Here is a 27226-nt window from a genome sequence, read left to right on the forward strand (position 1 = left end):
TTGTCATAAGAAGTTACAAACAATATGTGGTTAGGTAGGGTACACACAAGAATAAAAGATAACCGAGAAGCGAAAGTAAGGCAAGTATTGGAAGAAACATTATATTGAGTATTAGCGCTTTCATTTATCCATTATTGTTTCATCATTTCATATTTGGCGATTCTAGCTGGTACTACAATCATAAAATTAGCGATACTATCAATTCATTTTTCGTTACATAGGATAGGTGTCAGAATAATCTTCATACATCACACATCTAAGGAAAAAAAGTAATGAGTTAGTACTTACTTGGATGTTTCTTAATTAGAGTTGATGAAAAAGTAGGTAACTGAAACTGGCGCTCATCATATTGGACAGAAAACAGGAAACAAAATTACCAAGTCAATTATTGTAGATGCCATCTACTAGTAAGTTGTGGATCATATTGACACGACTATGTCACTAAATAATAGATGCATAATGTCACAACAAAAACAACAAAATGATGTAAACTTATATTGCCTATATACATTTAATGAGAAAATATGATTTTAACTGACTTTTCCGTAGTAAAATCATGGGGTTTAAATGGCCCTCAAATAAGAAATAAATAGGACTTTCGAGTATTTTACTATGTGCAAGTCATGGGGGCCAAATGGACCCCAAATCAGGAAATAGGACTTTCTAGTATTTTTCTCTTTGCAAGTCATGGGGGCCAAATGGACCCCAAATCAGGAAATAGGACTTTCTAGTATTTTTCTCTTTGCAAGTCATGGGGGCCAAATGGACCCCAAATCAGGAAATAGGACTTTCTATTTTAGTATGGAAATAGGGTTAATGAAACGGATTTCCTTTTTCTTGTTTACCTGAAGAATGCCAAAAACCGAAACATCGTTTACTTTATGTTGTATCTTTATTAAAGAGTAATGTTACTCCCTTCATTTTGCTATACATTTTATTGACTCATTTAGGCACCTCTTGATATATGAAATATAAGTTTTCTCACCAAGATTTCAATGCTTTTAAACATTTTCGAAGGCCCTCAATAATATAACTATTGTATTGTACCTGAGATATTATAATGCAATATATTATATATTATAATAGGCAATATGTTCTATGAGTTTTGTGTCCTGCCATACGCTGCAATAATGGCAGCAATCCAACCCCCCCCCCCCCCCCCCCCCCCACTCTCTCCCCCGATGTCCAGCTGGAGACGATTACATAGAGCCGACTTAATAAGAAGATCAAAGAGAGAGGGAATGGGGATACCCCTCCCAAGGACGGCGATAAGTCCCGGCAACCTTGTACGTAGATTCACTGACTACGGACAGAGATGCATATTATACGAGATGGAAGGGGGCGGGGACATAGACTCATAGAGAATACAGGACCCTAGTCTGTTGTGCATAGACTCCTCGAAACTGGGGAAAAAGTTGCCAGATTTCTCCACCAGCAAGAGGAGGCACTGGGTGGCAGCGAATCGGCTTCGGTCGAGAACGGCAAAATCGCTTCATCAATGGGGGACTTCCCACCTGTCCAATATGTACCAGTTGTGGTAACGAGCCCGAAACCGCAGAGCGTGTGTTGTGACGAAGCTTCCAGCTGGGTTTGCGACGGTGCACAAAAGTGCGGTAAAGAATTTGCTGATTGGGTCGATCGCCACAACATAGTGGTGTGAGCACCATGAGAAGCTGCTGCCATACGATGATAAAATAAAATAGACGTATTTAAATTTTGGCCAGAAAACTTGGACTTAAAATATCGATCGATTAAAATGACCTTGAAAAACTAAACCGCCTGAACCCGAGACTTCTATGACCCGTTCACGGAAGTTCCAGGTTTAAATTTTTTTTGACAAGATGACGGGTTATATAAATCGATCGATATAATTTGAGGGACGAGTTTTCTGGCCAAATTTTTCATACTTGTTTTGTTTCATTTATTCGGAATAATATGACAGTAAGTAGTGCACTGTATCCTTTCATCGTCCGCGATAAGAAAATCAACATAAATCGTGAACTTAAAACACGCTGTTTAATTTACCATGGATAATATGGAGAGAAAAATAAAGTGGGTAAATATAAAAGTGTTGTACCGACGTGTACATATAATACATCCAAATAAGTGCACGTGGAATTTTTTTGTTCCCCTCTTTTATTAAATGAGTCACACTTACTAGATAGCTTGATTTTTCTCTTCGTCCTATTGACTCATTTCGAAACTTCTCTAGCTTTTGGTTTTAACCATGGATAACTATTTTATAAATGCGATCTTTTATATCGTCGTTATAAATCGAAGACCAATACTCATCAACAGCCGTAACGTCACTTCCTTCCTAATGACGCATGGTAATGGTAACTTAGTAACACTGGCTCTAAACTATCAGAACAATGGCGGACGCCCGTATGAAATCTTTCTCGGGCGTATCCAGACGAAAAAAAACCCCCACAAATTTGATCATGTTTTGACTTTTACACATTCTGATCACAAGGCATATGAAAAGTTCTAGCCAGCATGAAGAATAAAAAGTGCTGATTTTCTTTGTTTAGAACCAAGATGGCCGCCGTTGCCGGGCGGCGTGACATCAGACTATTGAATCCAATTGTTAAGGCTTGTTTACTTGCACTTTCGCTCATAATACCTTCCATATTACCAGGATGTCAATATCGTTTGTCGCAGTCCTTTGTTATAAAACATCAATAAACTTTGTAAAAGTGAACCCTCGTCTCAAAACGGTATTAAGTCGGAATGATTAAGATGCTTAAAATGGAATTTGTAACCAGAAAAATCATGCTGAAGTTGAGTTTATATGCTTTATAGAGGGGAAGGAATATCATATCATTTTACTGTATGTGCTAAATCCCAACGTTTCATATGTTTGACCGGTTTATCTATAATTTGACTTTTAGCATCTGGTCCATCCCAACATAATACCGTTTTGAGGCGTTGGGTCACAAATTTGTAAAACCACTCTTTTCTTTCTTTTTTTTTTTTTTAATGCGATCTCTGTCCAAATGACTTGGATTTGTTGATAAAATTTAATGGAAATGTGGTTTTGATACACAATGGAAGGGATCATAACCAAGCCCCTCGGACAGTCGTCTGAATATAGATAGTTTGCGCTTGTTTAAGAAGTTCACAACATTGCCATCCGGAAGTATAACGAACCAACATACAAAACAATGTGTAACCATAAACTTTTAAAGACTGGTTAATACAGTTTAGTGAGAAGTACTCATAAACGTGGATGGCAAAAAAACAATAACAAAGACCCGAGTAACGTCATCTTCGAACTATCTATAAACAATGTCAGTTACTGCTAATCTAAGAAAACTACATGGTATAACCATACTGCCGGGTTTGTTTAAAGAACACAGTATGTGCCATTTGGTTAACATTGCATATGCTGTGTTTTTAAAAACAACGGCATTTATGCGTTTGTCTAAAGTATTCTAACTAAAATACTCACTAGTTCTACTCGCCGGATCAATCTTACCATCACAGAAAACTATATTATGTAACCTTTAACGTTTAGTCTGATTGAGCGAATCTAGTGAGAACTAATCATTATTCAAGAAGCTATCGTAAAACAATAATAAAGAGCGTGATGTCAACTTCCTTCATTCTATTTTTATCTTGATTTTAGCTGAAGAAGGATTTTGAACCCGAAGCATTCTGAGTTCTTTCTTTTTTTTTAACAGTTTGCTCATTTTTGTTCAATACTTATATGATGTAAAAGCTCATTCCTTTTAGCACACTTAAACGTGACATCAGCAAGTCACCTCGCTCTTGCTCAATTTGCGGCCCTGTACTGCGGCTGACACCCGGGTTTTTTCAGCCTTCCCATGGAATAGACCACAGAGACAAATTTTCCCTATGGGATAAATAAAGGGAATTTTGTTTAAATTAAGGGTTTTACGGCGCTTGCAACACATTAAGGTCATATCAACGCCAGTAAAAAGGAAGAAAGGGATAGTAAAAAGTTCTAGAATTACAATTGATGCACCCAAGAAAAGGTAAGACAAAGGGGAATTGGTCCAAATAAGAAACAGACGTAAATTCCAAGAGCACACTATTAAAGTACTTAGTTTGAGATCACAAAAGGTCTCATCCAGACACAAGCACAGGTCCCCAATAAGAGGAATACACTCAAATGTTTAAAAATCATATATAATAGGTATACAAAGCATAATACAGAGAGGATTTACAAGGAAGAAAACTATCATCTCCCAAAACTAACTATTCATTTGACTGTTTCCCTCTCAGCCAGGGTTTCCGGCCAGGGCCTGGACAAAACCAAGTAATTTCATTCCAAGACAAAGATAGAAAGCATGGTGGAAAACAGATATAGGTGTGTAGAAGACACAGTATATACCTCCCTGCCCCCACCCAGAAAAAGGGAATTTTATTTATTTATTTTATTCCAACATGCTGATGACCAAAACATTTACTATCGTATTTTATCGTATAGTTTAAGAGCTAATTGGGTCTAAAAACCTCTAAATGTTCTGTGTAACTTTTATGCATAAATACAATTATCAAAAATATAAACAAAATTCAATGTTAATAGTTAATTGATAGACGTCTAATATTAAATATCTAATACATAAATAAATGACAAAGTCAATTTTCGTAGTAAAATGAACTCTATTTACATTCATTTGGCATGTCCAACTTAGTACAGACGAGAGTTTCAAATATATGTAATATACAAAATGCAACACCAATGCAATGTTAGATTATTCATCAAAATCAAATTTTATGTTGGTAAGTTCTTTATCAATGGCATTCTTAAAAATATTAGTTGAATTAGAATTTTTTGTCTCAAACTTAAGATTATTCCAAATTGTCACAGTTCTTTGAATTAGGTTATTTTTCCTTTTTGACGAATTACAACTTTCAACAAATACCTTAAACTTTTCTCCCCTAGTGTTTGTAACATGCGAATACTTTTAAAAATCATTTTAATCCAAGTATATTTTATGGAATTTCAACTGAATCTAGACCCTGGAAAAATGGTGTATAGTTCAAACCTTTAATTTATCCAGTCACTCTGCATTAAAATTGTGTTTCACGAATATGATAAAACGTTTTTGTAGTTAAGTTACATGACGTCAAAGTTGGAACATTTTCTTACATCAGTTGGCAATAAAAAAAAATTTTAAAAACTTTTAAAAAATGAAAAGTTCTTGAAAACCGAATTTGATCTCATTTTCTTATTTATGTAAAATACTTTCTTAATATGGTAAGAAAAATTCAATTTAAATATTTTAAAATTATCTTCAAGGAGGTTTCTTACATAAGGTATTCTGTAAGTGTTTGAAGTTTAAGAAGCAAGGGGACAGCGTGGCTCAGCGCTACGGTCTTTGCTTCTACCTAAAAGGTACTGATTTCGAACACCCGCTGCGCTTTGTGGCCTTGAGCAAGTCACCCCACCCCGACCTAGCTCAATTTGTGGCGCTGCACTGCGGCTAACGTCTGGGTTATTCCAGTCTTCCCTTGGAATAGACCCGAGAGACAAATTTCCTCGATGAGATGAATAAAGGGAATTTTAAAATTATTATTTTAAAGTTCCAGAGTCCTTATGAATGTGTCTGTTTATTCTCAAATTTAAGTTAAGCTTAAAATTTGATTCACATCCCAAAATAATACCGTAGAGAGACGACTGGTCATATTCATCACACAATTACGAACTAAAGTGCGACTATGCGGATTTAATGTTATGACACTGACACTCGCTTTCGGATCGGAAGGTTCTGGGCTCGAGCCTCGCTCGGCGCATAGTTGAGTCCTTGGAGAAGGCTCTTTACTTACATTCTCTCACTGTACTCGGGTGTAAAATGAGTTCCTGGCCGTTAACAGCGTTGTCTCTTGACGAAAAAAAAAAAAGTAATATCGTATAACAAGCGTCATGTCTCGTCCTACATGTCAAATGTTGGCCAGGGACCCCTTGTGAAGTGCGTTGAGCCCGTTTAGTGGATATTGCGCTATATAAAAGCTCTTTAAAAAAAAGAGGTTTTACGTAAATTTACCGTTGCATGGGAAATTAACAGTCGTCCTCTTATTACCCATTTCAACGTATTTTTTCAGCAAAACCTAGCAAATGCACATAATATGACCTTGAGGAATAACGGTTCCAGTTCCCATGGTAACGAAAACAATGTTTTGACATGTGAAAATGGCGGAACATATGATGCAATTCAAAAGAAATGCAACTGTGTGGATGGATGGATAGGATCTGAGTGTGAAAGCCTGACAGGTGGTAAGTTTGAATTTAGATCTCATTTAATTTCCGACTTAATCACCAATGAGTATAATCATCATCATCATCATCATCATCATCATCATCATCATCATCATCATCATCACTTTCTCCGTACTAATCAAGATCATCATTACCATAGTCGTCATCTGATAATTTGTTTTGTTATGATCTATTCATGCTTTCTTCTCTGTGGTGAAGTAATGCTTATTTCTACGTGAGTCATGAGTTATATTCAAGAGTCAATTGTGCATGTGTGTAGTTGTGTGTACATGTGTGTATGTAGCCTACGTGAGTGTGGGGCGTGTACGTACGTATAGATAGTATGCAGATGACGTCACTCAGGTCTTTGTTATTGTTTTTTGCCATCCGCGTTTGTGAGTTGTTCTCACTAAACTGTATTAACCAGACTATAAAAGTTCATGGTTACACAGAGTTTGTGTGTTGGTCCGTTATACTTCCGGATGGCAATGTTATGAGCTTCTTAGCCAAGCGCATTCTATCTATATATATAGATAGTATGCGCTTGGCTAAGAAGCTCATAACATTGCCATCCAGGAAGTATAACGGGCCAACACACAAAACTGTGCGTATCCATGAACGTTTATAGTCAGGTTAATACCGTTCAGTGAGCATTACTCATAAACGCGGATGGCAAAAAACAATAACAAAGACCTGAGTGACGTCATCTTCGAACTATCTATATATAGATAGTATGCGCTTGGCTAAGAAGCTCATAACATTGCCATCCGGAAGTATAACGGACCAACACACAAAACTGTGTGTATCCATGAACTTTTATAGTCAGGTTAGTACAGTTCAGTGAGCATTACTCATAAACGCGGATGGCAAAAAACAATAACAAAGACCTGAGTGACGTCATCTTCGAACTATCAATAGATAGTATGTAATTTGGGTATTACAATATGACGTACCGCACCAGGGCGAACGATGCCATACACACAGATGAGGTGAAAAACGAAAACGTTGTTGTTGATAAAAATGAAGACGATGTTTAATAGATGATGGACGATTGAAGAAAACGATGCAGTTGGATAACAGGACAATGGTAGAAAAACACTTAGAGTATAAATTGACAGCAATATGTACAGTAGCATGTACGGCAGGTCGACTGCAAAATATATTTGAAAATATATCTATTTTGGTTACATTAAATTTCATAAACATAATAAAATACGTCTAATGATAATTAGTATGCTTAACAAATATGGAATGTCTCCCCATTTGACGATTAAATTATAATCAAATGGAAATATAGACAGAAAAATAAAAGTAGTACGTTAAAACATGAATACTACTCACATGACATGAAAGTAAATATCTATTAAACGATAGATTAATGCCTTTATAATATGATGGATGGAACATACGGGATGACAACCGATTATTAAATACAATGAATACGAGTATATCTCATGAAATATGGATGGAACATACTATAGAGCAGTATAATTAGGTGCCCCAAACGTAAACAAAGGTCTAGAAGCACATGGCAAACCACATGTTCCTGTCTTGACAGCTCAAGTTCCAAGGTAAATTATAGAAAAAAATAAACTTTAAAATTTGGCTGTTAGATGGCAAAAGAAACACATATTCATAAATACTCGATCATGCATCAAATAATGTCTAGATATGGATATTTTATGAAACAAAAGGTAAAATTTATCAAAAGTTACAGTCTATCTATTTTTCGACCAGAGCAAATTATTGCACTGGTGTGAACAAAACGAGAATTATTCGGAGCCTGATTTTCAGAATAATTTAGTCTTATATTATTATTTCTGCAACTGTTAGATTTTATGTAAACATATTTTCAATACCGAAAGTGTATTGCCTACAACTCAAACTACAAAATTGGGAGACCTAGATTGTGCGTAAATTATTCCGGTCCCTAACGAAAATCACTAGCAACTTGTTATTGTTTACGTTTGGGGCACCTAATTATACTGCTCTTTTGAATGATAGATTATTAAATACAATGAATATCAGTATATCTCTGCGAACAAATGGGGCTACATAATTTATGACAATTTACACACGAATCATAATAACTGAAGGTTGGAATAAAAAACTTACACAATAACAAAGACCTGAGTGACGTCAACTTAATTGTATCTATACTATAATTAATTGTATCTATATTGGCATCAGTGTGAACCAAAATAAATTTCCATTTTTTTTGGACAATAAAGTTCTATTATTATTAACGTTCATTACAATATTTCTCCAGATTGCACCGCCCTCAAACAGTCAGGAAAATATTCGGTAAATGGAATCTACAAAGTGCACCCGTCAACATCTCCTGCTCCATTTGAGGTTAGTGGTAATTCTACTGTAGTCAAAGTAGTCATCATCATCATCATCATCGTCGTCATCATCATCATCATCATCATCATCATCATCATCATCATCATCATCATCATCATCATCATCATCATCACAACCACCATCATCATCATTATAATCATCATCATTATTATCATTAATTTATTAGTATCACTGATGATATTATTATCATTATCATCATCATCATCATCATCATCATCATCATCATCATCATCATCATCATTATTATTATTATTATTATTATTATTATTATATTATTATATCATTATTATTATTATTATTATTATTATTATTATTATTATTATTATTATTATCATTATTATCATTATTGATATTATCATTATTATTACCAGATCATCGTTAAGAAAACCAACATCATCTTCATCACTATCATCATCAGGTGATTAGGTGGGTAGTGAAAATTAGCATAGTGCATCTTTTAAAAATAAACGCAAAAATAACAAATTAACATGAACCTTTTATCCCTGTTTCGCGGAATTAGATATATCTTTAATTTGATAAAAGAGCAACTCTAGACTCTAAACTTTAATGTATTTCAGTTTTGTTTTGTTTTGTTTTGTTTTCGTGATATAGATAGTATGCGCTTGGCTAAAAAGCTCACAACATTGTCATCCGGAAGTATAACGGACCAACACACAAAACTATGTGTAACCTTGAACGTCTATAGTCTGGTTAATAAAGTTTAGTGGGAATTACTCATAAACGTGGATGGCAAAAATTAAAACAACAAAAAAAAAAAAAAAAAAAAAAAAAAAAAAAAAACAAGAACAGAGACCTGAGTGACGTTAAGATCATTCTATCTATACCGATGTATATTTATATGTGACTCAACTTGTCAATCTGGTAATTTAAAGGGATGGAACTCACGCTAAAAAATAGTGGTTAAAGAAGGAAAGCTTTTGTCACTAATTATGTCCCTTAGTTGTGTCCACTGCAACTGCCTAAAACTGTTTAAATAAGGACAACTTAGAGTTAACCCTGTCCTTACCAACCATAGGGAAATTGTCACATTCGTTAAGGTGAAATCAACAATTTTCTCATTCTAGTTTTTTTTTATTTATATAAATAGAATGCGCTTGGCCAAGGAGTCCACAACATTGCCATCCGGAAGTATAACGGACCAACACACAAACTCTGTGTAACCATGAACTTTTATAGTCTGGTTAATACAGTTTAGTGAGAACAACTCACAAACGCGGATGGCAAAAACAATAACAAAGGCCTGAGTGACGTCATCTTCGAACTATCTATAGGGTGCGAGAAAATAAAAGGCCCCAGTTTGGAGATCTGTCATTTTAAAAGTAACAATAGTAGACACTTGTCCTTTTGACAAAATAATTATTTATTATTTAATAATAGCCATGTGAAATTTCTAAAACGTTGAACACGTAGTTATCATTTTACAAGACTTTATAAAAACTTACCCTAAAACATAATATCAAAGTTGCGTCAGGATTTCAAAAAGCTCATACGTGATCGGTCGAACCGCCGTTTTTGTGACGCTACAGTACGTAGGCGTTTTTTCCACGAAGCAATTGAACGACGAATATCATCAATAGTTATTCTGTCCCAAGCATCCTGGATTGCTGCTTTCAATTGGTCTTCATCTAATATTTTTTGTCTGTCCTTGTAAACAATGTTTGACATTATGGCCCAAATGCTTTAATCCATAGGATTTAAATCAGGGCTCATGGGAGGCCATTCATCTTTTGTTATGAATTTAATGTTGTTTTCCACTAAGAATGTTTGTGTCGATCTACTTGTGTGGGATTAGCCCCGTTTTGTTGGAAAATAAACGAATTATCAGGATACAGTGTTAAGCAATCTGGTAACAGTTTTTCCTTAAGCAGTACTGTATAATTTTGTGCATTCACTTTTGTTGTTTTGGTATCGATGAAATGGAGACGGGTTTTGCCGTTCCAACTAACCCTTCCCGAAACCATAATTTATTTTTGAAAACCGATTACTCTCGTGGTAAAGTCTATCCAGTGAAATGTCAGTTTTTCTACTATTGTACACAACGTCATTACGACTGTTTCTTGCAAGTTTAATAATGAAGTCTTTTTCGTCAGTAAAAATGATATGCTTAACGTCATTGGGGGTGAATTTGTCTAGTAAAGCTCTTGCTCGAGTTCTGCGTATTCTCTTGATGTTTTCAGACTTTCTGCTGGTTTTGATTCGCTTTAAAGGGCGGAGATAAAGATCTTTTTTTTAAATATAATCTGCCTTACGGAAAAGTCACTTATGCCTAGGATACCAGCAACTTCACGAATAGAGAGATGGGATCCAGGATTGTCTTCTTGAGACAGAATAGCATCTTCCACATAAATGAATAAGGCCTTGTCCTTTTTCAATCTCAATTTTATTTCAGAGATACAGAATATCGAAGAAAGACAATTGCATCATCTGTGAACAAATACATAACAGTGAAACGTAACAATAACTGATATCGTAAGGCTTTTATAATTCTCTATGCCCCCCCCCCCCCCCCCCCCCAAGTCTTTGGATAGTGCTTTCTTGACAAGTAGGGGACAAAGACTGATATTAAATTAGAAAAATGATGATCAGTTGCAATAATATGGTGCTTTCTTCGCAGATAGAGGACAGGGATATAGATTAGACTCGTACTAAATGATTTTCGAGTTTTAAGTAACGTAAAATGAAAGTCATTTAATTCTTGAGCGCCTCTCGGGTAGCTGGTCTGTTTCCTTCAGACCAGGCTTGTTGTATGGCTGGAGGGCCATCAAAGCGCGGGGCAAGCGAGCTGTCCTAGGAGGTGGAGTTCCTTCGGCATCACCGGCTGGAGCAATCGGTTTGTTAGGTTGTTTTGTTGGGACGATAATTTCGTCAGCAGGACCGTTGCTGGGTGGCTCTTGAATGCGAGTATGGGCAGATAGTCTTTCTGCATCCTTCATGTGCCTGTTTCTTAAGGCATCTTCCCTGTTGGCCAAGGTCTCTTGCCAGGTTTTATGGGGGATATATTTTCCTGGGTGTATCGGAATAAAGTCCCTGATTGGCCTTCCAAATATGCACATCGCAGGGGATAGCCGAGTGTCCCTGTCTGGCGTGTTACGATACTGAAGGATGGCGCATTGGAAGGAGTCTGTGTCAAGGTTCCCGTCACGACCGGTGTTGTCCATGATCATTCGTTTGATGGTCTTGACACCAATCTCTGCCCTGCTGTTGCTGTGGGGGAATGCCACTGAGGAGAGACGGTGTTGGACCCCCCAGTTGCGCAGGAACGTTGTTGTGGCTGTAGAGGTGAATTCTGGGCCACCGTCAGATGAGAGTTCATCACTGATGCCGTAAGTAGTGAAAGTGCGTCTTAGGCTGGTAATGAGGCCTGTGGATCCACCATGTGCTCTTTCCACGATGGGCCAATTGCTATATCTGTCGACAATAACTAAGTAGTTATGTCCTGCATATTGGAAAAAGTCTGCACAGATACACTGAAAGGGGTATTGGGGTTGCATTGGCGGGGTAGGGGGAGCACTTGGTTGAGTTGGGGCTATGCGGTTGCAAGACTGGCACTTCGTTCGCATTTCACTTATTGCAGCGGTCATCCCAGGCCAGAAAAATGAGGCGTCAGCGCGGGAGAACATTTGGGACACACCTTGATGAGCTGAGTGGAGGGCTCGAAGGGCTTTGTCGCGCAGACTAGGAGGAATAATTATGCGGTCATTGTACAAAGCCACACCGTCGAAACTTGTAAGTTTGTCTCTGAATTGAAAGTAAGGTCTAAGTTCTGTTGGCAAATTGTCTTTTGCATCAGGGAACCCATTTTCTATCAGGTCAATTAATTCAACCATTGAGTGGTCACTGCTGGTGGCAACACGAACATCGTTCCAAGTTATTGAGCTGATACCTCCAATGGGTATTTCTTCATCTGCGTGTAAATTGGGGTTTGCAGGTTGTGCTCTGATGGCCATGAGGAAGTCATGAGGCAGAGTAGGGAGGCTGAGGTCAGTGGAGATGTGGGTTGCATCGTCGGGTAGATGGAGGTGTTCGGCTTCGCCCACTGGTTTGCGTGAGATGGTGTCTGCAGCAATATGATGGACACCAGGGATATGAGTAATCTGGAACCGATATTTCAGTGTCTTTTCTTTTAAGTTCCTGAGTCGTGGGTTTGGGATGGCATCCAAGTTCCTGTCACTGAACACCTTAAGGAGGGGTTTGTGATCAACTGCGATAATCAGGTTGGGACAGCCTAGCACGAAATGACGAGTTTTGTTGAGGGCATCTACCACAGCCAGGGCCTCTCCTTCAATCGGGGCGTATCTTGCCTCTGCTGGTGATGTAAAGCGGCTGCCCACTAATGTCACTTTCCACCCTGTTCGGCAGCAGAATGGTTTGTTTGATGCGCATGTGCAATGCTTTTGTAGTAGCCAGAATCCAATGCCATCTTTGCTGAAATCAGTGGCCAGACATGTCGGTTTGTTTTTGTCAAATATTTCCACGCCTCTCTGAATTTCTTGGACGATGATGGACTTAGTTTCTTTAAACAGCTTGTCTAGATCTTCGGTCCACACGAATGGTGTCTTGGGTTGAAGCAGTGTGCGGAATGGTTGCATTCTTTCTGCTGACGCAAAGGCATATGCGACCTGGTTTACAAGGCCAAACCAGCTTCTCACGTCGGTGATTGTGCGGGGTTTGGGAAATTTCTGAATTGCTTCTAAGACTTGTGGGCATGGACGAACAGTTGTTGGCGTAATTTCAAACCCTGCGAACTGGACTGTTTCTTTTGCAAAGGAGAACTTTGATGGGTTAAGAATGACCCCATTCCTGCCACATGTATCCAGGAACTTGGCTGTTTGGAAGAAACTGTCTTCTATGGATTGGGACCACATGATAGTGTCATCAATTACTTTTGTCTTGGTGCCGATGTCACGTATAATCTCGTCGAATCGTCTTGTGTAGGCATCGCCAGATGAAATGTACCCTTGAGGGTACACGCGATATCTGTATCGGCCCCAAGGGGTTATAAAGGTAGTCAGGTGTCTGTCCTCGGGGTCTAGTGCTATGCTGTGATAGCCATTCCAGGTATCGAAAGTACTCTTTCTCGAGTTGTGTGGAACCATGCGGGCCTGGTGGAATGGCGACTGAGTGTGGTGCGTCTCTCTAGTGGCATAGCGATTAAGGGCTTGGAAGTCCACGGTTCGGCGAGGTTTTCCCGATTCTTAGCGCAGACAACCATCCGATGACACCATGACACTGGGGTCCCGATTGCAACTGGTTCCAGTACGCCAAGTTGATTGTCCTGATCAAGGCCAGCCTTAACCTGTTCCTGCCAGTAGATGGGTACTGGGATAGGGGTGTGGTGTGCAACAGGCGTGGCCTCATCGTCGATAAGGAGTCTCATTGGGGGTCCAGACATCATTGGTAGCCCTTGGTGCTCGCAGACATTGAAAGTGCTACTTTTGTAGTAGTCTAAGAGCCATTGTTCAAGCTTTTCTCTGTTTTCTTCTATGCCTGGGAAGGGCAGGATTGTTGGGAGGGGTGGTGGTTTCCGGCGAGGGGGACAATCGCAAGGGTCTTTGTCAGCAGTATTATTAGATTCACTATGTAGGACAGATTGGATGGTCTTCATAGAGTCTGTTATTATGGCTGATTCTATTGAAGGGAATGAGTGGTGTATGATACCAAGGTCTTTGCAGGCTTCCATGGATAAGAAAAATTTGTCAGTTGCTTGCGAGATGTAAACAATTTGACGCGTTGTTTTCCGTTGCATGGAATGTGTGAAGCCTTTATTCGAAGGGCTAGGGCACCCACGATCTCGATGGGGTTTTGATTTGCAGCTCTCATCTTCATTGAAGTAGGAGTGAGGTGGGCAGTGGTTAAACCTAGCTGTGTAAGGAGTGAGGTTCCAGCAAGACATGATTGGCAGCCGGTGTCTGCAATGGCCAGGGCTTTTGCCGTATTGGTTGGGTTGCACAGGGTGGAATCGATTCCAAGGTCGTTAGCATCTGACGGGAGGGCTTGGATCTCAATTTGGACTGTCGGCTGTTGTGCAGATGGGCGCTTTTCCCATGACTCGCGTGCAGAATTGTACACATGATGGTCAAGACGATCAATCGAGCATAGTGCTTCAAACACAGCTGTTGCAGAGTTGCCTTGCCTTTTCTGTTTTGGTTTTCTGCAGACATTTTCAAAGTGGTGCGGAATGTCGCAATTGGTGCATATATGACCGTATGCAGGGCAATGGTTGACTCTGTCTTGTTTCTTAGTGCCATGTCCATCTCTACCACAATAGCCGCATTTCCTTTCAGGGGGTCGGTTTTGCCCAGTGAGGCGTTTTCTTTCCATTTGTCTATACGTGCTACTTGCTGCGTTGACTGATGTAGGGGTGAGCGTTAGAGGAAGGGGGTTAATCCTGCCAGCCGAGCGCTTCCCGCTTTCCTTAGCCTCGATAAAACGGATGGTGTTGTCGAGTGACATGTCTTGGTCAGCCTGTCCCAGCACATCGAGGCGAATGTCGTCGTCTGCTAAGCCGATTATCAAAGTGTCCCGAATCATCTGATCACTGTATGAGACATTGACTCCACATGTGCACTTCAAATCGTACTGACAGACACTAGCTTGACCTTTGATGCGTGCGGCAAAGGTCCGGGCTGGTTTGTCTCTGTCTTGTCGCATCTGCTGGAGTTGTAACCTAGCCACCATGACGTTTTCTTGGCGGATTGCGAGTTTTTTAATATTATCGAGGAGAGTATTTTCATCACATGACGTGAGGTTAGTGAAACTCCTTGATAAGTCTCTACGGAGGGCCTCGTCGCAGCATTCAAGGAGTTGAAAAATGATGTCCTGGCCGCTAAGTCGCGTGGCGAGCTTATATTCCGACCACCTCTGCTTGAAGTATGTCCATTCCTCGCTTGTTCCTGACACAGAGATGATCGGTCGCTTGACTTTTTCAGCTTTAACCCCTGTAGCCGTGGGCGCTGTTGCAGGGGATGTAGTCGGATGAGCAGTCCTCTCGTGGATGTCGAGGAGTCTGAGCAGGACGTCTGACGGGATGTTTGATGTCCATGATTCTAGACAGCCTGGGGCAGGACATCTTATTGCGGTGATCTCCGCGAGATCTCTAGCGTCCGTCATACTTTTAGTTTCTTCGATATAAATGAATAAGGCCTTGTCCTTTTTCAATCTCAATTTTATTTCAGAGATACAGAATATCGAAGAAAGACAATTGCATCATCTGTGAACAAATACATAACAGTGAAACGTAACAATAACTGATATCGTAAGGCTTTTATAATTCTCTACCACAAAGTCGATATTTTCCTCTACCCTCGCCGAACGGGGACGGTCACCACCTTTTTCTATGAATTGACCCTTCTTTTCGTACTTTTGTAATGATTTTAATAATCGTCCTGACTGACCAGTTCTTATTCGGAAATTCTCGAACAATCTTTTTACCAGTCCAACCCTTTTCCTCGAATAATGCTTTAATAACACTTCTATCTTCCTCAGAATAAACCATGGCTGTGAGTTAGTGTTGGGTTATTTGATCGCTTTTACTCGATCGACGACCGAGCGCCAAGCCACGAGTCAGTGCTCGATCTCAATGCCGGAAGAGCGAGTTAGTAAAACGATCACTCGATCGTAAAACGATCAAGCGGGTTGTGAGCTTGAAACGATCTTGACACGTGAGACGAGCTTGAGACGATCAGGATTCGAGCGAGCGGAGGGGTAACGAGTGTTTCGAATCATTTCAAATTCAAACGATCACAGTTTGCCATCCGATACCAATCGCCAATGTTTGCACACGGTAGTCTGTGGTTCTTCCACAGCCCTCACTCCTTGTCAGATGTTAGTGTGTCTGGGTGGCAGTGGCAGGGAAATTCGTATAGGTGTATCACGCGTGTGTGACAAGACTTCATTAAACCTACTAAAGTTTGACTATCACACACACACACACACACACACACATACACACACACACACACACACACACACACACACACTAAGGCTATTTCTATGACACACACGCATCCCTCTATCAATGAACACTCCTACAGTAGTGCGGCTATGTGGTCTAGTCATGACGTAACTATAGGTAGTACTCTAGTCGACCATGGCTCTCGTGCATTATAATGGTCTAGTGGTATGACACCCGCTTTGGGATCGGAAAGTCCTGGGTTCGAGCCTCGCGCTCGGTGCATAGTTGAGTCTTTGGACAAGGCTCTTTACTCACATTCTCTCACCGTACTCAGGTGTAAAATGAGTACCTGGCCGTTAACAGCGTTGTCTTTGTCTGAAAAATTGTAATATCGCCTAACAGGCGGCATGTCCCGTCCTACATATTAAATGTTGCTGTTGACCGGGGACCCCTTTACAAAGCGCTTTGATCACATTTAGTGGATATTGTAAAGCTCAATTTTTTAAAGTAAAACATTAGCTTTGAATATGGAATGTTTCAATTTTAGATGCCTGTGTATTCTTTGTTAGTTCCCATCATCATCATCATCATCATCATCATCATCATCATCATCATCATCATCATCAGGGGCAGCGGTACGGTCTTTGGTTGGCACCCGAAAGGTAACGAGTTCGATCACCCGCCGCTGAGTGGTCTTGAGCAAGTCACCTTGCCCTAACTAAATTTGCGGCGCTGCACTGCGGCTATCGCTTGGGTTATTCCAGTCTTCCCTTAGAATAGACCCGAAAGGCGAATCTCCCCTATGGGATGAATAAAGGGAATTATGTTTAATTTATTTATCATCACCATCATATCAGCGGGATCATCATCACCACCACCACCACCACCCTAATAATAATGGATAAAATAAATATCAACACATTTCAATGTAATAATCAATCTAAAATCAATCAGTGCTCCTAAAAGACTCCTTTGATTTCTTTGTCTAATTCGTTCCATACTTTTGGAGTCCCGACAAAGAAAGATTTTCAGCTAACTATAGTTTATATATGGGAATATTAATCAGTCGTTTATATTGGAATCGGAGTTGTCTAGCAGGTGTATTAGTTCAAAGCGCATTTCCAAGGATTTACCATGCTCAATTAACTTCACAATATTTTATTTAATTTATTCCTCCGGCACGCCATATCGACCATACATCCATTTCGTACAGTAGGTACCGATCGCTGTTTGGAGTCTTTTTGTATTAAAGCTCTTTACAATACCCGTCATTGCTTATAAGATAAGAATACATTCACACCTGAGTCAAGTGCCTGACACACGGACTTAACGTCTGGATCACAATTTTCAACAATCACTGTCACTCATCCGGCCATTGACAAGGCTTGATTTTGTGGCAAGAGACACCGTACCACTGAGCGACCGAACAAATAATCACCATCAGCGCCATCGTCATCATCATCATCATCATCATTATCATCATCCTCATCACAGCCGTAACAGCCAGCAAAACCACAATCATCATCTTCGAGTCCGGTCTATCCGTGTGGGGGGTGGGGGTGGAACCTGCTAAAGTATTTCATTTTTTAAACAGAAACACGATAATCATCATCATCATCATCATCGTCATCCATTGTCGTCGGCATCGTTATCATCGTGTCCGGGCAATCCGTGTGTGTCTGGGTGTGGAACCTGCTAAATATTATTATTATCTTCTTCTTCTTCTTCTAGGTTCCATGCCTGGTCCAGGCTTCGGATACTGCATGAATTATCTCTCTCCATTCCTCCCTGTCTCTTGCCTTTTCAAACAGCTCTTGGATTGTTAGGCTGGTGAAGCCCTTCAGTTGGTCTATGAGTGTTTTTCTTTGTCTCCCCCGGGCGCGTTTACCAGGTATTTTTCCACAACTTGCCAGGTATTCATTCTTATCTTTCCTTACTATGTGTCCGAAAAAGGATAGTTGTCGATCCACTATTAAGGGCATTAGTTTCCTTTGTTGGTATGTTTGTTTTAGCACTTCTTCGTTCGTTTTGTGTGCAGTATACGATATTCTCTGCATCCTTCTCAAGCACCACATTTCAAAAGCTTCAATGTTCTTTTGTGTTTCTGCATTTGTAGTCCAGCTTTCGCATCCGTATAACAAGATTGGCCACACGTAGCACTTCAAGACTCGGAATCTAATCCCGAACGACATCTGTTTGTTTTTCAAAATGTTTCCCAGGTCCATGAAGGCCTGTTTGGCTTGAGTTATTCTTGCTCGTATGTCTCGGTTACATCTTCCATCTGTTGTCACTATTGAACCTAGGTATTTAAAACTTTCTACGTTGGTAAGTTGCTCGCCGTGAATCGTTATATTGCAGGTGTTGTTGTTTTCGGGGTTTTTCTGTATTACCATGCATTCCGTTTTGGTGATATTCACTTCCATTCCCTTGGCTTCACTATCTACTACCACTTTGTCAACAATCTTTTGAAGTTGGATTTCTGATGTTGCAATGAGTACCGTATCGTCTGCGTATCTTATATTATTTATGTTGTGACCTCCCACTTTTATTCCCTCCATATTATTTATGCCCCTCATGATTGTTTCTTGGTATAGATTAAACAGATCTGGTGAGGCAACACACCCTTGACGGACTCCTTTCTTAATAGGAATGGAATTTCCTGTAGAGTTTCCGATTTTGATAGATGCCTGCTGGGTGTAGTATAATGTTTGCATGAGTCTGTACAATGATCCAAATAGAAATGAACCACCACTGAAATTCAAAGAACCATTAAGCGGACCAAACATCACCAAAAGTGAAATTGAACATGCCATGGAACGAATGAGGGATGGTAAAGCAACAGGCCCTGATGAAATATCTGTAGAGGTATTAAAAAGCCTAGGAGATCTGGCAATTGATGAACTTCACATATTATTCAACAATATATACAATACTGGGAAAATTCCAGAAGATCTCTGTAACTCTATTTTCATAGCAATACCAAAGAAAGCAGGTGCAGTCAGATGCGAAAATTTTAGAACTATAAGTTTAATAAGCCACATCAACAAAATACTGTTGCGTATAATTATCAACAGGCTAAGGAATAAGATTAACCCCGAAATCGCAGAAGAACAATATGGATTCCAACCTGACAGAGGGACAAGGAACGCAATATACCTCCTCCGTGTTTTAAGTGAAAGAGCTATACAGGTTCAGACCCCACTATACCTCTGTTTTGTCGACTACAAAAAAGCTTTTGATAGAGTATGCCACGAAGAAATACTAAAACAACTGCACTCCATTGGCGCTGATGAGAAAGACCTCAGACTCATGCAAACATTATATATATTATTATCTACCTACCTAATAAAAACACACCATTCTTGTTCATTTATTTTTCAAATAATGAAATGAAAGGCACGACCTTTCCCGCACACACAAGAGGCGATGACGACCAGTGACAAATTATGGGAGGTGGGGGCGGCCGACAACTTTTGGCGCTACATAAATATGAAATGTTAAGGTGACAGCGGGATGATGGTGGTGGGAGGGGGGGGGGGGTCTCAACCCTTCACCATCAACAACTGTTTGATGGCGTGTGTGTGTGTGTGTGTGTGTGTGTGTGTGTGTGTGTGTATGTGTGTGTGATGCGACGAACGATCATAATCAAGGCTGCCAGACAGCCAGATTTCTTCTTGCCCAAGTAGTCAAATAGACCCCAAATAGCCCAACACCACAAGCATTCTGACTCCCTTGAAAAACTCATTTGTTTTGATTAACAAAACAATCGACTACAGTTGGATAAACTTATCTTTTCATTTTTTTTAAATAAAAGATTTTTTTTTTAATGAATAATAATAGAAAAGCGTTTCTTAGTAACCAATTTTGAACTTGGCCATCTGGCAGCCCCCATCATAACCAGCTGCAGTCAAGCCAGCCACAGACATAAGAGAGGGAGGGGTATGTGAAGTTTCCTGTGGCAAACGAGTTGCTCGTGTTTTTTTTTTTTTTCAAACGAATCACTGCTCGATGACGTCACTGACTCGAAACCCGCTCGAAACCGACTCGATTTTAGAGGACTCGATCGAAAACCCGCTCGATTTGATCGTTTCAAACTCGACCCAGCACTACTGTGAGACTGTTAGTTGTCAGTTTTAGGAATTCTGTTTTCTTGTTTTGATTGTGTGTTCAACACAGTGCAAATGCGTACAATGAAACAGGAAGTAAACGGGGTGAGCTGCACCCACCCCTGCGCAAGATCTTGCCCAATGACTCGACAGGACGTTCAAAGTAATTCATGGCGAGAATTTCTCGAACTCTTGATATGACAATTTTTAGTGATATTCTTTTCTTGAAATTTGAGATTCGTAAAAACAAGTTGTTGCTGTTGTTCACAGTGTGCAAAATTTTGTGATGATTTATAAATATTATCATAGTTTTAAAGATCTCTACTTTGGGACCTTTTATTTTCTCGATATATATATATATATATATATATATATATATATATATATATATATATATATATATATATATATATATATATATTATATATATATATATATATATATATATATATATATATATATATATATATATATATATATATATATATATATCACAAAATTTGTAAAACGAGTACCTGGCCGTTATCAGAATTGTCTCTGTCCGGGGAAAAAATGTAATATCGCCTATCACTATCATGCGTTATGTCTCGTCCTACATGTTAAGTGTTGTTGTTGGCCGGGGAACCCTTTTAAAGCGCTTTAACTCTCTCCTTACCGATCATTTTCAGTATTCTCCCAAAATGGCAGGCTTATCCAGCAGAAAAAAAAAGTTTAAAAAAGAACAAACAAAAAAACAACCTCTCTACAAAACAACTCTAATGTTCTTATTAATCAAACAAAGATCATTCTTCAAAGTTTGTGATGTACAAAATAAATCTGAATCTTTTTTTAAAAAAGGATATTGTGTCGAACAAATGTGACGATTTTTCTGTATGTAGTAAGGAGACGGTTAAACTTAAATTTTCAATTCTTTATCTGGTTTCAGGTCTATTGTTACTTGGCATCCTCATTTGGCCTGACTCAGGTTCAAGCCCATCTTTCAGCAGCACACACTTTCAACAGATCATGGGCAGACTACAAGCTCGGGTTTAATTACAGTGAAGCAATGAACGATATGTGGATGGGCAATGACAAAATACATTACATTACTACAAGGTCAGAAAAGGGTGATTTTTAAAAATAATAGTAAATGGAAACAATTGTCAAGAAGAAGAAGAGGAGGAGGAGGAGGAGGAGGAGGATGAGGAGGAAGAAGAAGAAGAAGAAGAAGAAGAAGAAGAAGAAGAAGAAGAAGAAGAAGCAAAGAAGAAGAAGAAGAAGAAGAAGAAGAAGGAGGAGGAGGAGGAGGAGGAGGAGGAGGAGGAGGAGGAGAAAAGGATGAGGAGGAGGAGGAGGAGGAGGAGGAGGAGGAGGAGGAGAAGGAGGAGGAGAAGGAGGATGGGAAAGAAGAAGAAGAAGAAGAAGAAGAAGAAGAAGAAGAAGAAGAAGAAGAAGAAGAAGAAGAAGAAGAAGAAGAAGAAGAAGAGGGAGTAGGAGACGGAGACAGAGGAGATGGATGAAGCGGAGAAAAAACAGGAGGAGAAGAAACAGAATTATCAATGATGAAATTGCTTCCTACCCCTTGGATACGACACTAATCTATGGCAAAGTACATTCCGCCAGAACTAACAGACTCAACTATGCAATCATTGCTGGGCGGACAATGTAGCTATTGCTCGATATCATTGTGTTAGGACGTTAGTCTTTCACATATTATTTATCATCTAATTTTACAGCCGTTCGTCCATTCATTCATTCAAATTTCGATTCATTCATTCTATCATTATTTTATTTATTCAAATTTCGATTCTTTGAGTCATTCTCTAATTGATTTATAAATTCATTCATACTTCGGTTCGTTCATTAATTAATTAATTCTTTTATTAATTCAAATTTCGATTCATTTGTTCATTGATTCATTCACTCACTCACCATAGAATATTGATAGATAATAATATATTAATCCTTTCTTTCAGTCGTAATTACCGGTTTCTCTTGACCATTAATAATGGGAGCATCAACCATCAATTCACACACTACAACTTTGTGATGGCATCCGAGGCAGATAACTACGCCGTCACTTACGACTCGGTCTCAACAACTCTGTGTAAGCTACCCCTGACCTACCGCCTCAGAACGGTTTAACTCACTCAACCCTAACACCGACTACACATCCGTAGTTTACCCGGGTAACTTTTACCCCCATGCCTATTTATTATTACATATTTCTGAAACAAATTATAGGCGTAGTATCAAATGTTTTTGTTTAAAAAAAATATTTTTTGCATGTTAATTGTAGTTGAATAAAACTATCTATGTGCATGCTCATTTTTAATACATTTTTCCCATTTCGAAAAGTAGCAAAAATCTCTAGGATTGAGTGAGTTAATATTGAGATGTACCTGCAAGACGTGTAATATTTACCACGAAGTTGGAGTCAGTCTACATCGATGTTTCAGGCCTTTCAGCAATCGTCAGGACTGTGTGTTACATGATTTTGGTTTGTTGTGCGTTGTTAGTTGTGGAACATGCAACAACACACAACAAACTAAAATCATGTAACACACAGTCCTGACGGTGGCTGAAAGGCCTGAAACATCGATGTAGACTGACTCCAACATCGTGGTAAATATTACAATAATAATTCGCTCCATTGTTACATGTTGAGCACTATTCGTACCATATTTGTTTCCAACACGATTATATATATTAATCCGTGTCTTTTGGGGTTTTATTCTTTTCTTTGTTGTTGTTTGTTGTTTTGCTGTTTTTTTGTTTGTTTTTTTTTTTATCAGGGTACTACTGCAGAGTGGTCAAATGACGTGAAGAAAACACACCCACTGAATTTGGGAATAAGTAAGCTGACATGATGCACAACTGTTATTTCCACAGCGCATGCAGTAGTTGCGTGTTGGAACGGCAGCCCAGCCCTCCCCTTCTCCACATACGACAGAGACAACGACGGCAACGACGACGTCAACTGTGCTGCCCGGCACGGCGCAGGCTGGTGGTTCGAGTCTACCAATAACTGCACCAAGTGTAATGTCAATGGAGTGATCGATCCTTACCAGGTTAACATGTTGTGTTTTTTGGTTGTTGTTGGTTTTTTTTTTTTTTTTTTTTTTTTTTTTTTTTTTTGGGGGGGGGGGGGGGGGGGTGTTGTTTGTTTTTGTTTAAGGTTTTCGATGGGGGTTTTTTTTCGATAGAAGGGGAGTGTTTTTGTCGCTTGTGTGTGTTTTTTTTTTTTTTTTTTTTTAATGAATTACTAAAGAGAAATGAGAGATGTGAGAAAAGACGATCAAGGGGAAACCCGGATCGTCCACATTTGTATACAATATTCCACATTTGTATACAATATTCCACATTTGTATACAATATTCCACATTTGTACAATATTCGTCTTAGATGATTATAAAATTGAAGCTGCCGTTTATTTCTTAGAGCTTCAAATATCAACATTTTCATTCACCAGAAAAAGATAATATTATTATTAGAATAGTTTCATTGTTGTTAGAGGTTGCAGCGTTCTACTTTATTAAATAATATCTAGAAATCATTTATCTTAAAATGATTTAAGACTGGTTTTCCAAAACTTGATAAGTCAAATTTTCCACTTTTTGAGATGTTCTTGTCATGAGTAATAATGAAACCTAAACTTTGTTTTAAGCATCAACTTGTCACACGGAATTTCTATAGATGGTATGAATTTGCACTCGTCACTTAGGAATTCCCTTTCTATAATAAACGATCACGTGATAAATTAAGGTCTTCAGTCCAAAATGATTTGCTGAAGGTCTCTATTATGATAAAATGATAGACCAGATGAGATATTTTAGGGAAAATTATCCAGACCATCTTAAAATGACAAAAATTGAGATAAGGAGTTTTAGAAAACCACTCTTCACGTTTTTTTTTTTTTTTTTTTTTTTTGGAAATTTGACTCTCTGAAAAAAAAAAAAAGCTTTAATATAGCGCAATATCCACTGAACGCGCTCAAAGTGCTTTACAAAGGGTCCCAACAGCAACACTTAACATTTAGGACGGGACATGACGCCTGTTAAGCGATATTACATTTTTTGATGACAGAGACAATTTATGCTGTAAACGGCCATTACTCATTTTACACTTGAGTACGGTAAGAGAATGTGAGTGAAGAGTCTTTTCCAAGGACTCAATTATGCGCCGAGCGAGGCTCGAACCTAGGACCTTCCTATCCGAAAGCGAGTGTCATACCACTAGAACACATAGCCTCTACATGGAACGGCCCCGGTTTGTTGCACATAATATTATTAGCCAGGTCTGAGAACCCAATGGGTTTGATTTAACAGTTATATTGGTAAGTACCTATCTATTTTGCGTTGGTTAGAGAGCATTTCCATTTCAACAATGTGGTCATGACAAATCGGGCTATCAGACCTGCATATAAGTATACGTCAGCTCCGATGCAATTAGAAAGAGTGTTTTTTTTTTTTCGTTTTTGGCTTTTTTTTTTTTTTGTGGGGGGGGGGGGGGGGGGGGGGGCAAATTAATAAAGGTGTATCGTCAATGTGCGGCAGTATCTATCTCTATTGATGCTTTGCAGTTTAGGTAAACTACTCACAACATCCGCTAGCCTGATATAACGTGGCAACTATAGATAGTATGCGCTTGGCTAAGAAGCTGACAACATTGCCACCCGGAAGTATAACGGACCAACACACAAAACTCTGTGTAACCTTGAACTTTTATAGTCTGGTTAATACATTAAGTTAGAATTACCCATAAACGTGCGTGGTAATAAAAAAACAATAACAAAAAAGTGCCGTCAACTACATTCTATCGTCTATCTATAATATATAACATTTACCAATTATAGTCTAATTAATATAATTTAGAAACAACAAAACATTAAAATGGCTAGACTAAAAAAAAAAAAATAACGAGCTGAGTGAGTGTCGTTGTCAACTTCGATCCTTCAATATTACAATAGATTTTCCTGTTTCTATTTCCAGTTCATTCGACAAGGTAAGCCAGAGGAGACCTTCCTTCTGCCAATTGATCCAGATTTCAGCCCAAAGTATATTCTCATGGCTCTCTACTGGACACCCTAAACGATATGAAATTTTTGACAGACAGACTTACTTCCTTTCTTACTTACTTATCCGAACCAGCGACCACCTGAGCTCTATCCCTTCGCGTCTTGTGCCATGACTTAGAAGTTAGACGTCTTTTGTAGTTGTTCCAGGTGACTATATAAAGTGTGTTACTGATGCTTGGATTTGGTGGGAGGAATGTGCATCTCAGGTCTTCAAGAGGTTATTCAAGCAAGTGGTGTGTTACTGTTTCTTTGGGGTGTGGACATAGGGGGCAGGAAGGGGATGTGTCTTTTATAATTTTGCTTAAATGGCTGATGAGCGGTATGTGTTGTGTTCTTAGTTGAAAGATGATGCTTTGCTGGTGTCTTCTGAGCTTATTTATATTTAGGCTATCAGTCTTTACAGGAGTTGTCATTTGGGAAAACATACATCTACCCGTGGCGCTCATTGCCCAACTATTCATCCATTAAATGTGACAGACAACTACATCGTCAAGTTGGCAATGTCTCGGAATGAAACAAGATGAATTAATATAAATAACAATGTGAAATTGAATGTAAGCTTTAATTTAACATACGAAAACAGATAAAATGGACGTTTATCAGCAAAACAGGATGAATGAAACATTACAGATGAATGTGATAATGTGGTGGATGAATAGAATTTAGTTTAAGCCAAATATGATCTTAATTATACAATAAATAAATGTATTCAGCGCTTTAATAATAATAATAATAATAAAATCACAATTGATGAACAATGCTCTATGTTATCACTGAATAAAAAGATTCACTTTATTTGTGTGGCAATTGATAATAAACGATTTTTACCGATGTCAGGAATTAACCAGTAAATTTTTGACCAATCAAAACATGGAATTTGTGACACACCTTCAAACGTGGTTGGTTGTTTATAAACAATAACGTGAATGAAATCGACCACTCTCTGATCATGGTTATTGTTTTTATTTAAACAAAATCATCTGCCCACAAACCAAAATCAATGGAAGATCTAGCATTAGCATCAACAGTAACAGACCTGGAATCGTAGAAGGAATTGACACAGACTATTAGAAAGGCAGCCGAGGCATCTTGATCAGATAATTAGGAGGTGAAAGTCAAGTAAGTCATAACCAGGTGTGACTTCTTTACTATAGACATGAAAACGTGAATAGAAGGGTGGTTGTGAGAGAAATATGGATAGGAGAGAGGGAGAGAGAGAGAGAGAGAGAGAGAGAGAGAGAGAGAGAGAGAGAAAGAGAGAGAAAGAGAGAGAGCGAGAGAGAGAGAGAGAGAGAGAGAGAGAGAGAGAGAAAGAGAGAGAGAAAATTCCCTCCCTCTCCTTTCACCAGGAGAGGAGGCGAGAGTGAAGCCTCAGCCAGGCACCAAGGACTGGTGACCTTCCTCAGTGGTAAAGAAATATCAGGAAAGATCCTTTATGCCGCAGAATACTACTGGTAAAACATACAGGAGAAATAGACAACATATCCATCGCTCTGTGGCTGAGGCAAACGTACAACAGTCAGATCCTGAACCTGATCCTATCGAAGGCATCTTTG

At 39.0% G+C, this 27226-nt stretch overlaps 1 protein-coding gene across 4 annotated transcripts in view; it reads left to right on the plus strand.

Moving 5' to 3' along the window:
* Positions 1 to 26488, plus strand: part of LOC144958526 (fibrinogen gamma chain-like) — a 33422-nt gene extending 6934 nt beyond the window's left edge. For 2 of the 4 annotated variants that reach the window (XM_078890556.1, XM_078890557.1), the window contains exons 3-8: positions 6073 to 6244; positions 8496 to 8581; positions 21540 to 21709; positions 22570 to 22700; positions 23486 to 23664; positions 25585 to 26428. In XM_078890556.1, the coding sequence (XP_078746682.1) occupies positions 6073 to 6244; positions 8496 to 8581; positions 21540 to 21709; positions 22570 to 22700; positions 23486 to 23664; positions 25585 to 25683 (837 nt within the window). In that variant the 3' untranslated portion in view covers positions 25684 to 26428. Of the gene's footprint in view, positions 1 to 6072; positions 6245 to 8495; positions 8582 to 21539; positions 21710 to 22569; positions 22701 to 23485; positions 23665 to 25584 lie in introns of all 4 variants that reach the window. The other 2 variants (XM_078890554.1, XM_078890555.1) reach the window with 2 other exon arrangements.
* The last annotated feature ends 738 nt before the right edge of the window (positions 26489 to 27226 follow it).

The sequence above is a fragment of the Berghia stephanieae genome, chromosome 13 (assembly GCF_034508935.2).
Source record: "Berghia stephanieae isolate SIO BIC M18660-M18661 chromosome 13, UCSD_Bste_1.3, whole genome shotgun sequence".
NCBI lineage: Eukaryota > Metazoa > Mollusca > Gastropoda > Nudibranchia > Aeolidiidae > Berghia > Berghia stephanieae.